Raw genomic sequence first — 18,099 nt, 5'->3', positions numbered from 1 at the left:
TCTTGTGCTGTGACAGCAGCAGTCCCTCTGCTCCTCTCCCCAGTGGAAAACTGCACGCTGTGTGTGTGTGTGCTCTTGTGCTGTGACAGCAGCAGTCCCTCTGCTCCTCTCCCCAGTGGAGAACTGCACGCTGTGTGTGTGTGTTGTGTGCTCTTGCGCTGTGACAGCAGCAGTCCCTCTGCTCCTCTCCCCAGTGGAGAACTGCACGCTGTGTGGGATGTTCCCCGTGTCCCTGCACTGCCCCTCCTGTGTCCAGTGGCTCTGCACCGACTGCGACAGGCTGTACCACACTCACCCCAGTAGGGGGCAGCACCGGCGCAGCTCCACCACCTCGCTCCGCGCCCCCGCCCGCCTCCCGCAGACCAGCAGGTGAGGGGGCGCCCCGAGGCGCCGTGACCGCCGTCGAGCGGTGCTCGGGCATCCGCCACTCGGACACGCCTGCCTGTCCGTGTGGAGTTCGCACGGTCTCGGCCGGCTCTCCTCCCACCTCCCCAGGGGAGCGGGCCCCGCCGGGCCGGCTGTGTGAGCTGGGACAGGGTGGGCTGGACCCCGCGAGACCGTGCCAGGGTCCCACACCCACCCGCCCCTGCTCCGCTGTGCACACTCTGCGCGGTCCGGGGGGCTTCTGGGGGAGAAGACGGGTCGTTTCCCCCTTCGGGTTAATTCTTCTGTGTAAAGAAGAGCCTTCTGTCCTGACTGGAGGGTCTCACCCAGCTGTGTCTGGAGAGAAGCCAGGATATCGGCTTCAACAACATGGCTGGGCAGCTTGTTCCACACCCCCACCTCCCTCTGTGTAAAGGCGATCCTCCTGTCCTGACTGGAGGATCTCACCCAGCTGTGTCCTGAGAGAAGTCTGGGTATCGGCTTCAACAACGTGGCTGGGCAGCTTGTTCCCCACCCCCACCCCCCTCTGTGTAAAGAGGAGCCTCCTGTCCTGACTGGAGGGTCTCACCCAGCTGTGTCTGGAGAGAAGTCTGGGTATCGGCTTCAACAACGTGGCTGGGCAGCTTGTTCCCCACCCCCACCACTCTTTGCGTACAGGAACACCTGCTGATCTCGGTTGTAAATGCACATACACCTGGTTCCCATTCTGGATCTTTGCCCCTGGGGCAGGAAAGGCAGCCTCATTCACCCGCAGTGTCTGTATTGACCCCTCTCTCTCTCCCAGCCCCCCGCAGTCTCTGTCTGTGCGCTCCCCCTCCGCGCCCTGGACCTGTGTCTCCTGTACCTGTCGGAACGAGAGCCTAGCCGTGCTGTGTGTGAGCTGTGAGAGGCCTCGGACTGCCCCTCCTGCTGGCAGAGATGATGTACTGCAGGCTTCCCAGGTCTCAGGTCAGTGTGTCTGTATTAACCCCTCTCTCTCAGTGCAGTGTTAATGTACTGGAGTGTCCAGTCAGTCAGTATGTCTGTATGAACCCCTCTCTCTCAGTGCAGTGTTAATGTACTGGAGTGTCCAGTCAGTGTGTCTGTATGAACCCCTCTCTCTCAGTGCAGTGTTAATGTACTGGAGTGTCCAGTCAGTCAGTGTGTCTGTATGAACCCCTCTCTCTCAGTGCAGTGTTAATGTACTGGAGTGTCCAGTCAGTGTGTCTGTATGAACCCCTCTCTCTCTCAGTGTCTCAGTGGCAGTGTCAGAGCTGTACCATGGTCAATCCCAGCAGCAGTGTGCTGTGTGAGGTGTGTGAGCGTCCCCGCCTTGCGTCCCGTCCACCGGTGACCTCAGCCCAAGCCCAGATCCCTCCTGTGGCTGCAGCTTCCCAGCTACAGGTACTGAGGCATAGGGATTGACTCACAGTCTAGCGTTAGTCTTCATTGTAAACTAAGGGCTGTGTGTGTGTGTGTTTCACTACGTCACAGCAGAGCTCAGGGCTGTGTGTGTGTGTGTTTCACTACGTCACAGCAGAGCTCAGGGCTGTGTGTGTGTGTGTTTCACTGGGTCACAGCAGAGCTCAGGGCTGTGTCTGTGTGTGTTTCACTGGCTCACAGCAGAGCTCAGGCTGTGTCTGTGTGTGTTTCACTGCTGGGTCACAGCAGAGCTTAGGGCTGTGTGTGTGTTTCACTGGCTCACAGCAGAGCTCAGGGCTGTGTGTGTGTGTGTGTGTTTCACTGGCTCACAGCAGAGCTCAGGGCTGTGTGTGTGTGTTTCTCTGGCTCACAGCAGAGCTCAGGGCTGTGTGTGTGTGTGTGTTTCTCTGGCTCACAGCAGAGCTCAGGGCTGTGTGTGTGTGTTTCACTCCGTCCCAGCAGAGCTCAGGGCTGTGTGTGCTGTCCTGTACTCTGACCTCTCTCTCTCTTTCCCTCAGTGGGAGTGCCAGTACTGCACCTTTGCGAACACCATGACCAGCAGCGTGTGCGAAGTCTGCAACCTCAGCCGCTATGACCCCACCCCCCACGTCTCCCTGCCCTGCCCACAACCGTCTCCAGCCCTGCTGGATGGCCCTGTGGTGGCCACGCCCCCCAAGGTCCCGCCCACGCCCCTCCCCAAGCCGATGGAGGACGCTGATTGGGCGCGACAGAACAAGATGAAAGAGGAGGGGCTTCAACTTGTCAAGATGATCAGAGTGGGTGCAGTTCTAGAGGCTCTTGTGCATGTGCGATTTGAGTGTTGCTGATCATGGCACGGTGGCGCTGTGGACAGCGCTGCCGGGTGCGATTCCAGATCTGAGGTGCTGTCTGTGTGGAGCTTCCCCAATCCCTCCCACACCTTCCCGACTCCCTCCTGCTGCTGCTTCCCCAATCCCTCCCACACCTTCCCGACTCTCTCCTGCTGCTTCCCCAATCCCTCCCACACCTTCCCGACTCTCTCCTGCTGCTTCCCCAATCCCTCCCACACCTTCCCGACTCTCTCCTGCTGCTTCCCCAATCCCTCCCACACCTTCCCGACTCTCTCCTGCTGCTTCCCCAATCCCTCCCACACCTTCCCGACTCTCTCCTGCTGCTTCCCCAATCCCTCCCACACCTTCCCGACTCTCTCCTGCTGCTGCTTCCCCAATCCCTCCCACACCTTCCCGACTCTCTCCTGCTGCTTCCCCAATCCCTCCCACACCTTCCCGACTCTCTCCTGCTGCTTCCCCAATCCCTCCCACACCTTCCCGACTCTCTCCTGCTGCTGCTTCCCCAATCCCTCCCACACCTTCCCGACTCCCTCCTGCTGCTTCCCCAATCCCTCCCACACCTTCCTGACTCTCTCCTGCTGCTGCTTCCCCAATCCCTCCCACACCTTCCCGACTCTCTCCTGCTGCTTCCCCAATCCCTCCCACACCTTCCCGACTCTCTCCTGCTGCTTCCCCAATCCCTCCCACACCTTCCCGACTCTCTCCTGCTGCTGCTTCCCCAATCCCTCCCACACCTTCCCGACTCTCTCCTGCTGCTTCCCCAATCCCTCCCACACCTTCCCGACTCTCTCCTGCTGCTTCCCCAATCCCTCCCACACCTTCCCGACTCTCTCCTGCTGCTTCCCCAATCCCTCCCACACCTTCCCGACTCTCTCCTGCTGCTTCCCCAATCCCTCCCACACCTTCCCGACTCTCTCCTGCTGCTGCTTCCCCAATCCCTCCCACACCTTCCCGACTCTCTCCTGCTGCTGCTTCCCCAATCCCTCCCACACCTTCCCGACTCTCTCCTGCTGCTGCTTCCCCAATCCCTCCCACACCTTCCCGACTCTCTCCTGCTGCTTCCCCAATCCCTCCCACACCTTCCCAACTCTCTCCTGCTGCTGCTTCCCCAATCCCTCCCACACCTTCCCGACTCTCTCCTGCTGCTTCCCCAATCCCTCCCACACCTTCCCGACTCTCTCCTGCTGCTTCCCCAATCCCTCCCACACCTTCCCGACTCTCTCCTGCTGCTGCTTCCCCAATCCCTCCCACACCTTCCTGACTCTCTCCTGCTGCTTCCCCAATCCCTCCCACACCTTCCCGACTCTCTCCTGCTGCTGCTTCCCCAATCCCTCCCACACCTTCCCGACTCTCTCCTGCTGCTTCCCCAATCCCTCCCACACCTTCCCGACTCTCTCCTGCTGCTTCCCCAATCCCTCCCACACCTTCCCGACTCTCTCCTGCTGCTGCTTCCCCAATCCCTCCCACACCTTCCTGACTCCCTCCTGCTGCTTCCCCAATCCCTCCCACACCTTCCCGACTCTCTCCTGCTGCTTCCCCAATCCCTCCCACAGCTTCCCGACTCTCTCCTGCTGCTTCCCCAATCCCTCCCACACCTTCCCGACTCTCTCCTGCTGCTTCCCCAATCCCTCCCACACCTTCCCGACTCTCTCCTGCTGCTGCTTCCCCAATCCCTCCCACACCTTCCCGACTCTCTCCTGCTGCTTCCCCAATCCCTCCCACACCTTCCCGACTCTCTCCTGCTGCTTCCCCAATCCCTCCCACACCTTCCCGACTCTCTCCTGCTGCTGCTTCCCCAATCCCTCCCACACCTTCCCGACTCTCTCCTGCTGCTTCCCCAATCCCTCCCACACCTTCCCGACTCTCTCCTGCTGCTTCCCCAATCCCTCCCACACCTTCCCGACTCTCTCCTGCTGCTTCCCCAATCCCTCCCACACCTTCCCGACTCTCTCCTGCTGCTGCTTCCCCAATCCCTCCCACACCTTCCCGACTCTCTCCTGCTGCTTCCCCAATCCCTCCCACACCTTCCCGACTCTCTCCTGCTGCTTCCCCAATCCCTCCCACACCTTCCCGACTCTCTCCTGCTGCTTCCCCAATCCCTCCCACACCTTCCTGACTCCCTCCTGCTGCTGCTTCCCCAATCCCTCCCACACCTTCCCGACTCTCTCCTGCTGCTTCCCCAATCCCTCCCACACCTTCCCGACTCTCTCCTGCTGCTTCCCCAATCCCTCCCACACCTTCCCGACTCTCTCCTGCTGCTGCTTCCCCAATCCCTCCCACACCTTCCTGACTCTCTCCTCCTGCTGCTTCCCCAATCCCTCCCACACCTTCCCGACTCTCTCCTGCTGCTGCTTCCCCAATCCCTCCCACACCTTCCCGACTCTCTCCTGCTGCTTCCCCAATCCCTCCCACACCTTCCCCACTCTCTCCTGCTGCTTCCCCAATCCCTCCCACACCTTCCCCACTCTCTCCTGCTGCTTCCCCAATCCCTCCCACACCTTCCCGACTCTCTCCTGCTGCTGCTTCCCCAATCCCTCCCACACCTTCCCGACTCTCTCCTGCTGCTTCCCCAATCCCTCCCACACCTTCCCGACTCTCTCCTGCTGCTTCCCCAATCCCTCCCACACCTTCCCGACTCTCTCCTGCTGCTTCCCCAATCCCTCCCACACCTTCCTGACTCTCTCCTGCTGCTGCTTCCCCAATCCCTCCCACACCTTCCCGACTCTCTCCTGCTGCTTCCCCAATCCCTCCCACACCTTCCCGACTCTCTCCTGCTGCTTCCCCAATCCCTCCCACACCTTCCCGACTCTCTCCTGCTGCTGCTTCCCCAATCCCTCCCACACCTCCCCGACTCTCTCCTGCTGCTGCTTCCCCAATCCCTCCCACACCTTCCCGACTCTCTCCTGCTGCTTCCCCAATCCCTCCCACACCTTCCCGACTCTCTCCTGCTGCTTCCCCAATCCCTCCCACACCTTCCCGACTCTCTCCTGCTGCTTCCCCAATCCCTCCCACACCTTCCCGACTCTCTCCTGCTGCTGCTTCCCCAATCCCTCACACACCTTCCCGACTCTCTCCTGCTGCTTCCCCAATCCCTCCCACACCTTCCCGACTCTCTCCTCCTGCTGCTTCCCCAATCCCTCCCACACCTTCCCGACTCTCTCCTGCTGCTTCCCCAATCCCTCCCACACCTTCCTGACTCTCTCCTGCTGCTTCCCCAATCCCTCCCACACCTTCCCGACTCTCTCCTCCTGCTGCTGCTTCCCCAATCCCTCCCACACCTTCCCGACTCTCTCCTGCTGCTGCTTCCCCAATCCCTCCCACACCTTCCCGACTCTCTCCTGCTGCTGCTTCCCCAATCCCTCCCACACCTTCCCGACTCTCTCCTGCTGCTTCCCCAATCCCTCCCACACCTTCCCGACTCTCTCCTGCTGCTGCTTCCCCAATCCCTCCCACACCTTCCCGACTCTCTCCTCCTGCTGCTGCTTCCCCAATCCCTCCCACACCTTCCCGACTCTCTCCTGCTGCTTCCCCAATCCCTCCCACACCTTCCCGACTCTCTCCTGCTGCTTCCCCAATCCCTCCCACACCTTCCTGACTCTCTCCTGCTGCTTCCCCAATCCCTCCCACACCTTCCCGACTCTCTCCTGCTGCTGCTTCCCCAATCCTTCCCACACCTTCCCGACTCTCTCCTGCTGCTGCTTCCCCAATCCCTCCCACACCTTCCCGACTCTCTCCTGCTGCTTCCCCAATCCCTCCCACACCTTCCCGACTCTCTCCTGCTGCTTCCCCAATCCCTCCCACACCTTCCCGACTCTCTCCTGCTGCTTCCCCAATCCCTCACACACCTTCCCGACTCTCTCCTGCTGCTTCCCCAATCCCTCCCACACCTTCCTGACTCTCTCCTGCTGCTTCCCCAATCCCTCCCACACCTTCCCGACTCTCTCCTGCTGCTTCCCCAATCCCTCCCACACCTTCCCGACTCTCTCCTGCTGCTGCTTCCCCAATCCCTCCCACACCTTCCCGACTCTCTCCTGCTGCTTCCCCAATCCCTCCCACACCTTCCCGACTCTCTCCTGCTGCTGCTTCCCCAATCCCTCCCACACCTTCCTGACTCTCTCCTCCTGCTGCTTCCCCAATCCCTCCCACACCTTCCCGACTCTCTCCTGCTGCTGCTTCCCCAATCCCTCCCACACCTTCCCGACTCTCTCCTGCTGCTGCTTCCCCAATCCCTCCCACACCTTCCCGACTCTCTCCTGCTGCTTCCCCAATCCCTCCCACACCTTCCCGACTCTCTCCTGCTGCTGCTTCCCCAATCCCTCCCACACCTTCCTGACTCTCTCCTGCTGCTTCCCCAATCCCTCCCACACCTTCCCGACTCTCTCCTGCTGCTGCTTCCCCAATCCCTCCCACACCTTCCCATCTCTCTCCTGCTGCTTCCCCAATCCCTCCCACACCTTCCCGACTCTCTCCTGCTGCTGCTTCCCCAATCCCTCCCACACCTTCCCGACTCCCTCCTGCTGCTTCCCCAATCCCTCCCACACCTTCCCGACTCCCTCCTGCTGCTTCCCCAATCCCTCCCACACCTTCCCGACTCTCTCCTCCTGCTGCTGCTTCCCCAATCCCTCCCACACCTTCCCGACTCTCTCCTGCTGCTGCTTCCCCAATCCCTCCCACACCTTCCCGACTCTCTCCTGCTGCTTCCCCAATCCCTCCCACACCTTCCCGACTCTCTCCTGCTGCTGCTTCCCCAATCCCTCCCACACCTTCCCGACTCCCTCCTGCTGCTTCCCCAATCCCTCCCACACCTTCCCGACTCTCTCCTCCTGCTGCTGCTTCCCCAATCCCTCCCACACCTTCCCGACTCTCTCCTGCTGCTGCTTCCCCAATCCCTCCCACACCTTCCCGACTCTCTCCTGCTGCTTCCCCAATCCCTCCCACACCTTCCCGACTCTCTCCTGCTGCTTCCCCAATCCCTCCCACACCTTCCCGACTCTCTCCTGCTGCTGCTTCCCCAATCCCTCCCACACCTTCCTGACTCTCTCCTGCTGCTGCTTCCCCAATCCCTCCCACACCTTCCCGACTCTCTCCTCCTGCTGCTTCCCCAATCCCTCCCACACCTTCCCGACTCTCTCCTGCTGCTTCCCCAATCCCTCCCACACCTTCCTGACTCTCTCCTGCTGCTTCCCCAATCCCTCCCACACCTTCCCGACTCTCTCCTCCTGCTGCTGCTTCCCCAATCCCTCCCACACCTTCCCGACTCTCTCCTCCTGCTGCTTCCCCAATCCCTCCCACACCTTCCCGACTCTCTCCTGCTGCTTCCCCAATCCCTCCCACACCTTCCTGACTCTCTCCTGCTGCTTCCCCAATCCCTCCCACACCTTCCCGACTCTCTCCTCCTGCTGCTGCTTCCCCAATCCCTCCCACACCTTCCCGACTCTCTCCTGCTGCTGCTTCCCCAATCCCTCCCACACCTTCCCGACTCTCTCCTGCTGCTGCTTCCCCAATCCCTCCCACACCTTCCCGACTCTCTCCTGCTGCTTCCCCAATCCCTCCCACACCTTCCCGACTCTCTCCTGCTGCTGCTTCCCCAATCCCTCCCACACCTTCCCGACTCTCTCCTCCTGCTGCTGCTTCCCCAATCCCTCCCACACCTTCCCGACTCTCTCCTGCTGCTTCCCCAATCCCTCCCACACCTTCCCGACTCTCTCCTGCTGCTTCCCCAATCCCTCCCACACCTTCCTGACTCTCTCCTGCTGCTTCCCCAATCCCTCCCACACCTTCCCGACTCTCTCCTGCTGCTGCTTCCCCAATCCTTCCCACACCTTCCCGACTCTCTCCTGCTGCTGCTTCCCCAATCCCTCCCACACCTTCCCGACTCTCTCCTGCTGCTTCCCCAATCCCTCCCACACCTTCCCGACTCTCTCCTGCTGCTTCCCCAATCCCTCCCACACCTTCCCGACTCTCTCCTGCTGCTTCCCCAATCCCTCACACACCTTCCCGACTCTCTCCTGCTGCTTCCCCAATCCCTCCCACACCTTCCTGACTCTCTCCTGCTGCTTCCCCAATCCCTCCCACACCTTCCCGACTCTCTCCTGCTGCTTCCCCAATCCCTCCCACACCTTCCCGACTCTCTCCTGCTGCTGCTTCCCCAATCCCTCCCACACCTTCCCGACTCTCTCCTGCTGCTTCCCCAATCCCTCCCACACCTTCCCGACTCTCTCCTGCTGCTGCTTCCCCAATCCCTCCCACACCTTCCTGACTCTCTCCTCCTGCTGCTTCCCCAATCCCTCCCACACCTTCCCGACTCTCTCCTGCTGCTGCTTCCCCAATCCCTCCCACACCTTCCCGACTCTCTCCTGCTGCTGCTTCCCCAATCCCTCCCACACCTTCCCGACTCTCTCCTGCTGCTTCCCCAATCCCTCCCACACCTTCCCGACTCTCTCCTGCTGCTGCTTCCCCAATCCCTCCCACACCTTCCTGACTCTCTCCTGCTGCTTCCCCAATCCCTCCCACACCTTCCCGACTCTCTCCTGCTGCTGCTTCCCCAATCCCTCCCACACCTTCCCATCTCTCTCCTGCTGCTTCCCCAATCCCTCCCACACCTTCCCGACTCTCTCCTGCTGCTGCTTCCCCAATCCCTCCCACACCTTCCCGACTCCCTCCTGCTGCTTCCCCAATCCCTCCCACACCTTCCCGACTCCCTCCTGCTGCTTCCCCAATCCCTCCCACACCTTCCCGACTCTCTCCTCCTGCTGCTGCTTCCCCAATCCCTCCCACACCTTCCCGACTCTCTCCTGCTGCTGCTTCCCCAATCCCTCCCACACCTTCCCGACTCTCTCCTGCTGCTTCCCCAATCCCTCCCACACCTTCCCGACTCTCTCCTGCTGCTGCTTCCCCAATCCCTCCCACACCTTCCCGACTCCCTCCTGCTGCTTCCCCAATCCCTCCCACACCTTCCCGACTCTCTCCTCCTGCTGCTGCTTCCCCAATCCCTCCCACACCTTCCCGACTCTCTCCTGCTGCTGCTTCCCCAATCCCTCCCACACCTTCCCGACTCTCTCCTGCTGCTTCCCCAATCCCTCCCACACCTTCCCGACTCTCTCCTGCTGCTTCCCCAATCCCTCCCACACCTTCCCGACTCTCTCCTGCTGCTGCTTCCCCAATCCCTCCCACACCTTCCTGACTCTCTCCTGCTGCTGCTTCCCCAATCCCTCCCACACCTTCCCGACTCTCTCCTGCTGCTGCTTCCCCAATCCCTCCCACACCTTCCCGACTCTCTCCTGCTGCTTCCCCAATCCCTCCCACACCTTCCCGACTCTCTCCTGCTGCTTCCCCAATCCCTCCCACACCTTCCCGACTCTCTCCTGCTGCTGCTTCCCCAATCCCTCCCACACCTTCCCGACTCTCTCCTGCTGCTGCTTCCCCAATCCCTCCCACACCTTCCCGACTCTCTCCTGCTGCTTCCCCAATCCCTCCCACACCTTCCCGACTCTCTCCTGCTGCTGCTTCCCCAATCCCTCCCACACCTTCCCGACTCTCTCCTGCTGCTGCTTCCCCAATCCCTCCCACACCTTCCCGACTCTCTCCTGCTGCTTCCCCAATCCCTCCCACACCTTCCCGACTCCCTCCTGCTGCTGCTTCCCCAATCCCTCCCACACCTTCCCGACTCCCTCCTGCTGCTGCTTCCCCAATCCCTCCCACACCTTCCCGACTCTCTCCTCCTGCTGCTTCCCCAATCCCTCCCACACCTTCCCGACTCTCTCCTGCTGCTTCCCCAATCCCTCCCACACCTTCCCGACTCTCTCCTGCTGCTTCCCCAATCCCTCCCACACCTTCCCGACTCTCTCCTGCTGCTTCCCCAATCCCTCCCACACCTTCCCGACTCTCTCCAGCTGCTTCCCCAATCCCTCCCACACCTTCCCGACTCTCTCTGGGACCCCGGGGCCAGCAGCAGGTCCGCCCCGCGGTGACGCCCCCCTCTCCTCTCCCCCTCTGTGTGGCAGGAGGCGGAGGCGCGGGGCGTGAGCCCGGAGGAGGTCTTCGCCGCGGTCAGCTACTCCGGGACCCGGGAGCCGTGCCGCTGGCTGTGCTCGGAGCTGCCCATGGCGCTGGACCTGCTGTGCGACATGGCCAGCGGCAGCCTGGGGGGGGCCCGGCTGTCCCGCCAGGAGGCCCGGCAGGCCTGGGTCAGCGCCGGCGGAGACCTGGAGAAGGCAGTGAGGCAGGCACTGAGAGACAGACAGGCCAAGGTGAGGCTACAGGGAGAGAACCCCTCTCTCTCAGCGCAGTGTTCATGTACTGGAGTGTCCAGTCAGTCAGTGTGTCTGTATGAACCCCTCTCTCTCAGTGCAGTGTTAATGTACTGGAGTGTCCAGTCAGTGTGTCTGTATGAACCCCTCTCTCTCAGTGCAGTGTTAATGTACTGGAGTGTCCAGTCAGTCAGTGTGTCTGTATGAACCCCTCTCTCTCAGTGCAGTGTTAATGTACTGGAGTGTCCAGTCAGTCAGTGTGTCTGTATGAACCCCTCTCTCTCAGTGCAGTGTTAATGTACTGGAGTGTCCAGTCAGTCAGTGTGTCTGTATGAACCCCCCTCTCTCAGTGCAGTGTTAATGTACTGGAGTGTCCAGTCAGTCAGTGTGTCTGTATGAACCCCTCTCTCTCAGTGCAGTGTTAATGTACTGGAGTGTCCAGTCAGTGTGTCTGTATGAACCCCTCTCTCTCAGTGCAGTGTTAATGTACTGGAGTGTCCAGTCAGTGTGTCTGTATGAACCCCTCTCTCTCAGTGCAGTGTTAATGTACTGGAGTGTCCAGTCAGTCAGTGTGTCTGTATGAACCCCTCTCTCTCAGTGCAGTGTTAATGTACTGGAGTGTCCAGTCAGTCAGTGTGTCTGTATGAACCCCTCTCTCTCAGTGCAGTGTTAATGTACTGGAGTGTCCAGTCAGTGTGTCTGTATGAACCCCTCTCTCTCAGTGCAGTGTTAATGTACTGGAGTGTCCAGTCAGTCAGTGTGTCTGTATGAACCCCTCTCTCTCAGTGCAGTGTTAATGTACTGGAGTGTCCAGTCAGTCAGTGTGTCTGTATGAACCCCTCTCTCTCAGTGCAGTGTTAATGTACTGGAGTGTCCAGTCAGTGTGTCTGTATGAACCCCTCTCTCTCAGTGCAGTGTTAATGTACTGGAGTGTCCAGTCAGTCAGTGTGTCTGTATGAACCCCTCTCTCTCAGTGCAGTGTTAATGTACTGGAGTGTCCAGTCAGTCAGTGTGTCTGTATGAACCCCTCTCTCTCAGTGCAGTGTTAATGTACTGGAGTGTCCAGTCAGTGTGTCTGTATGAACCCCTCTCTCTCAGTGCAGTGTTAATGTACTGGAGTGTCCAGTCAATCAGTGTGTCTGTATGAGCCCCTCTCTCTCAGTGCAGTGTTAATGTACTGGAGTGTCCAGTCAGTCAGTGTGTCTGTATGAACCCCTCTCTCTCAGTGCAGTGTTAATGTACTGGAGTGTCCAGTCAGTGTGTCTGTATGAACCCCTCTCTCTCAGTACAGTGTTAATGTACTGGAGTGTCCAGTCAGTCAGTGTGTCTGTATGAACCCCTCTCTCTCAGTGCAGTGTTAATGTACTGGAGTGTCCAGTCAATCAGTGTGTCTGTATGAACCCCTCTCTCTCAGTGCAGTGTTAATGTACTGGAGTGTCCAGTCAGTCAGTGTGTCTGTATGAACCCCTCTCTCTCAGTGCAGTGTTAATGTACTGGAGTGTCCAGTCAATCAGTGTGTCTGTATGAACCCCTCTCTCTCAGTGCAGTGTTAATGTACTGGAGTGTCCAGTCAGTGTGTCTGTATGAACCCCTCTCTCTCAGTGCAGTGTTAATGTACTGGAGTGTCCAGTCAGTCAGTGTGTCTGTATGAACCCCTCTCTCTCAGTGCAGTGTTAATGTACTGGAGTGTCCAGTCAGTCAGTGTGTCTGTATGAACCCCTCTCTCTCAGTGCAGTGTTAATGTACTGGAGTGTCCAGTCAGTCAGTGTGTCTGTATGAACCCCTCTCTCTCAGTGCAGTGTTAATGTACTGGAGTGTCCAGTCAGTCTGAGAGACTGTATGAACCCCTCTCTCTCAGTGCAGTGTTAATGTACTGGAGTGTCCAGTCAGTCAGTGTGTCTGTATGAACCCCTCTCTCTCAGTGCAGTGTTAATGTACTGGAGTGTCCAGTCAGTCTGAGAGACTGTATTCAAACTTCTCTTTCAGGTACGGGAGCTTGCGACTCTGGGGTTCACTGATATGTTGGGGTGTCACGATGCTCTGCGACTTAGTGGGGGGGAGGTGAGGGGAGCACTCTCTCTCTTGCAACGCCCCCTGTTGGAACCCTTTCATCAGCGTGTCTGGAGTGAACAACCTGAGTCCCACATTGACGTTCATCACCAAGACAAACAGGTTAGAGAAACCCAATATCTCTCAGTGCAGTGTTAATGTACTGGAGTGTCCAGTCAGTCAGTGTGTCTGTATGAACCCCTCTCTCTCAGTGCAGTGTTAATGTACTGGAGTGTCCAGTCAGTCAGTGTGTCTGTATGAACCCCTCTCTCTCAGTGCAGTGTTAATGTACTGGAGTGTCCAGTCAGTGTGTCTGTATGAACCCCTCTCTCTCAGTGCAGTGTTAATGTACTGGAGTGTCCAGTCAGTGTGTCTGTATGAACCCCTCTCTCTCAGTGCAGTGTTAATGTACTGGAGTGTCCAGTCAGTCAGTGTGTCTGTATGAACCCCTCTCTCTCAGTGCAGTGTTAATGTGCTGGAGTGTCCAGTCAGTCAGTGTGTCTGTATGAACCCCTCTCTCTCAGTGCAGTGTTAATGTACTGGAGTGTCCAGTCAGTGTGTCTGTATGAACCCCTCTCTCTCAGTGCAGTGTTAATGTGCTGGAGTGTCCAGTCAGTCAGTGAGTGCTGTCATCTCTCTTCAGAGGGTGCTGCGGAGGTTGCTGGCAGTGTATGAGCTGCCCAGCTGGGGGCGCTGTGAGTTGGCTCTCTCTCTCCTCCTGGAGCCTGGTGCCTCTTACAGCCTGGAAGACGTGGTGCAGGCTGTCCGCGAGTCGCAGGACCGTGACTTCATCCGACGCCTCCTCTCCAAAGAGTGTCCTATCTGTTTTTACAGCTTCCCTCAGAGCAAGGTTAGTGATCTCCGTTGTGTCCTCTACGATACAGATTCTAACCCCTCTCTCTCTCCTGGTTTCTCAGATACAGGCTCTGATCTGTTAGTACAGTGTGTGTATGAACCACTCTCTCTCCTGTTGTCTCAGATACAGGCTGTGACCTCCTGTCAGTACAGTGTGTGTATGAACTCCTCTCTCTCTCTCCTGGTGTCTCAGATGCAGGCTGTGACCTCCTGTCAGTACAGTGTGTGTATGAACTCCTCTCTCTCTCTCCTGGTGTCTCAGATGCAGGCTCTGATCTCCTGTCAGTACAGTGTGTGTTTGAACCCCTCTCTCTCTCCTGGTGTCTCAGATACAGGCTCTGATCTGTTAGTACAGTGTGTGTATGAACCATTCTCTCTCCTGGTGTCTCAGATACAGGCTCTGATCTGTCAGTACAGTGTGTGTATGAACCCCTCTCTCTCTCTCCTGGTGTTTCAGATGCAGGCTCTGATCTCCTGTCAGTGCACGGTGTGCTCAGCCTGTTTCCAGCAGCACTTCACGATTGCAGTCAGAGACAAACACATCAGGGACATGGTGTGCCCAGTGTGTGGAGAGCCAGACATCAACAACCAGGACCAGTTCAACAGCTACTTCTCTACCCTGGACATACAGGTGCTCTTATAGGAACACAGGAACTCTAGGAAGGAAACAACACGTGCTGTCTGCCTACTGATTTTGGCCAGCTGTTCCTTCAGAACCCCATGGTATCGTATTCCACGCTCTGTGCAAACAAGTACCTTCTGTCCTCGGTCCCAAATGCACAGTTTCCGTTTTTGATGTGTACTGAAGTGGTCCTCTGGGGGGGACCGTATCAATGATATTTCAGTATTTTATACATTTGCAACCAATCCTCTGGTCATCTTGCTTACGACTAAAGAGATTCAGTTCCTCAACCTGTTCTTTTAGCCCGTGAATTGCTAGTTGCCCTTCTTTCAATTGGTTGCAGGTCTACCGAATGCATTTTCTGTTTTTAACATGGAAAATTACAATTGTGAACGCAGTTGTGTACGTGTTGTGTGGGGCTGTGCTGAGCTGCTGTGTGTCTGTGTGTTGACAGCTGCGAGACTGTCTGGACTCTGAGGTGTACGAGCTCTTCCATAAGAAGCTGACAGAGCAGGCACTCCTCAAGGATCCCAAATTCCTCTGGTGTAGTCATGTGAGTACACCCGCACTGACTGAGTACACCAGCACTGACTCCCATACTGACTGAGTACACCCGCACTGACTCCCTTACTGACTGAGTACACCCGCACTGACTCCCTTACTGACTGAGTACACCTGCACTGACTCCCTTACTGACTGAGTACACCCGCACTGACTCCCATACTGACTGAGTACACCGGCACTGACTCCCTTACTGACAGTACACCTGCACTGACTCCCTTACTGACTGAGTACACCCGCACTGACTCCCTTACTGACTGAGTACACCCGCACTGACTCCCTTACTGACTGAGTACACCTGCACTGACTCCCTTACTGACTGAGTACACCCGCACTGACTCCCTTACTGACTGAGTACACCCGCACTGACTCCCTTACTGACTGAGTATACCTGCACTGACTCCCATACTGACTGAGTACACCCGCACTGACTCCCTTACTGACTGAGTACACCCGCACTGACTCCCATACTGACTGAGTACACCCACACTGACTCCCATACTGACTGACTGAGTACACCTGCACTGACTCCCATACTGACTGAGTACACCCACACTGACTGAGTACACCCTTACTGACTCCCTTACTGACTGAGTACACCCACACTGACTCCCTTACTGACTGAGTACACCCGCACTGACTCCCTTACTGACTGAGTACACCCGCACTGACTCCCATACTGACTGAGTACACCCGCACTGACTCCCTTACTGACTGAGTACACCCTTACTGACTCCCATACTGACTGAGTACACCCACACTGACTCCCATACTGACTGACTGAGTACACCTGCACTGACTCCCATACTGACTGAGTACACCCACACTGACTCCCTTACTGACTGAGTACACCCGCACTGACTCCCATACTGACTGAGTACACCCGCACTGACTCCCATACTGACTGAGTACACCCGCACTGACTCCCATACTGACTGACTGAGTACACCTGCACTGACTCCCATACTGACTGAGTACACCTGCACTGACTCCCATACTGACTGAGTACACCCGCACTGACTCCCATACTGACTGAGTACACCTGCACTGAATCCCTTACTGACTGAGTACACCTGCACTGACTCCCTTACTGACTGAGTACACCCGCACTGACTCCCATACTGACTGAGTACACCCGCACTGACTCCCATACTGACTGAGTACACCCGCACTGACTCCCTTACTGACTGAGTACACCCGCACTGACTCCCATACTGACTGACTGAGTACACCTGCACTGACTCCCATACTGACTGAGTACACCCACACTGACTGAGTACACCTGCACTGACTCCCTTACTGACTGAGTACACCTGCACTGACTCCCATACTGACTGAGTACACCTGCACTGACTCCCATACTGACTGAGTACACCTGCACTGACTCCCTTACTGACTGAGTACACCTGCACTGACTCCCTTACTGACTGAGTACACCCACACTGACTCCCATACTGACTGAGTACACCCGCACTGACTCCCATACTGACTGAGTACACCCGCACTGACTCCCTTACTGACTGACTGAGTACACCCGCACTGACTCCCATACTGACTGAGTACACCCGCACTGACTCCCATACTGACTGAGTACACCCACACTGACTGAGTACACCTGCACTGATTCCCTTACTGACTGAGTTCACCTGCACTGACTCCCTTACTGACTGAGTACACCCACACTGACTCCCATACTGACTGAGTACACCTGCACTGATTCCCATACTGACTGAGTACACCCGCACTGACTCCCTTACTGACTGAGTACACCCACACTGACTCCCATACTGACTGAGTACACCTGCACTGACTCCCATACTGACTGAGTACACCCGCACTGACTCCCATACTGACTGAGTACACCTGCACTGACTCCCTTACTGACTGAGTACACCCGCACTGACTCCCTTACTGACTGAGTACACCCACACTGACTCCCTTACTGACTGAGTACACCCGCACTGACTCCCTTACTGACTGAGTACACCCGCACTGAATCCCTTACTGACTGAGTACACCTGCACTGACTCCCTTACTGACTGAGTACACCTGCACTGACTTCCTTACTGACTGAGTACACCCGCACTGACTCCCGTACTGACTGAGTACACCCACACTGACTCCCGTACTGACTGAGTACACCCGCACTGACTCCCTTACTGACTGAGTACACCCGCACTGACTCCCTTACTGACTGAGTACACCTGCACTGACTTCCTTTCTGACTGAGTACACCTGCACTGACTCCCATACTGACTGAGTACACCTGCACTGACTCCCTTACTGATGGAGTACACCTGCACTGACTCCCTTACTGACTGAGTACACCTGCACTGACTCCCTTACTGACTGAGTACACCCGCACTGACTCCCTTACTGACTGAGTACACCCGCACTGACTCCCTTACTGACTGAGTACACCCGCACTGACTCCCATACTGACTGAGTACACCCGCACTGACTCCCTTACTGACTGAGTACACCCGCACTGACTCCCTTACTGACTGAGTACACCTGCACTGACTCCCATACTGACTGAGTACACCCGCACTGACTCCCTTACTGACTGAGTACACCCGCACTGACTCCCTTACTGACTGAGTACACCTGCACTGACTCCCTTACTGACTGAGTACACCCGCACTGACTCCCATACTGACTGAGTACACCCGCACTGACTCCCTTACTGACTGAGTACACCCGCACTGACTCCCTTACTGACTGAGTACACCCACACTGACTCCCTTACTGACTGAGTACACCCGCACTGACTCCCTTACTGACTGAGTACACCCGCACTGAATCCCTTACTGACTGAGTACACCCGCACTGACTCCCTTACTGACTGAGTACACATGCACTGACTTCCTTACTGACTGAGTACACCCGCACTGACTCCCGTACTGACTGAGTACACCCGCACTGACTCCCGTACTGACTGAGTACACCCGCACTGACTCCCTTACTGACTGAGTACACCCGCACTGACTTCCTTACTGACTGAGTACACCTGCACTGACTCCCATACTGACTGAGTACACCTGCACTGACTCCCTTACTGATGGAGTACACCTGCACTGACTCCCTTACTGACTGAGTACACCTGCACTGACTCCCTTACTGACTGAGTACACCCGCACTGACTCCC

General features: G+C 57.4%; 1 protein-coding gene across 4 annotated transcripts in view; it reads left to right on the top strand.

Moving 5' to 3' along the window:
* The window catches only part of rnf31 (ring finger protein 31), a 41,398-nt gene that overhangs the window by 7,340 nt on the left and 15,959 nt on the right, over positions 1-18,099 (top strand). For all 4 annotated transcript variants that reach the window (XM_069188030.1, XM_069188031.1, XM_069188029.1 and 1 more), the window contains 9 exons: positions 195-369; positions 1,169-1,332; positions 1,616-1,767; positions 2,304-2,561; positions 10,619-10,864; positions 12,851-13,036; positions 13,557-13,763; positions 14,226-14,399; positions 14,845-14,943. In XM_069188030.1, coding sequence (XP_069044131.1) covers positions 195-369; positions 1,169-1,332; positions 1,616-1,767; positions 2,304-2,561; positions 10,619-10,864; positions 12,851-13,036; positions 13,557-13,763; positions 14,226-14,399; positions 14,845-14,943 — 1,661 coding nt within the window. The remainder of the gene's footprint in view (positions 1-194; positions 370-1,168; positions 1,333-1,615; positions 1,768-2,303; positions 2,562-10,618; positions 10,865-12,850; positions 13,037-13,556; positions 13,764-14,225; positions 14,400-14,844; positions 14,944-18,099) is intronic.

Source organism: Lepisosteus oculatus, chromosome 4 (genome assembly GCF_040954835.1).
Source record: "Lepisosteus oculatus isolate fLepOcu1 chromosome 4, fLepOcu1.hap2, whole genome shotgun sequence".
In the NCBI taxonomy this organism is placed as follows: domain Eukaryota; kingdom Metazoa; phylum Chordata; class Actinopteri; order Semionotiformes; family Lepisosteidae; genus Lepisosteus; species Lepisosteus oculatus.
Note: the sequence above shows the minus strand (reverse complement) of the source record. Positions and strands in the feature narration are given on the sequence as shown.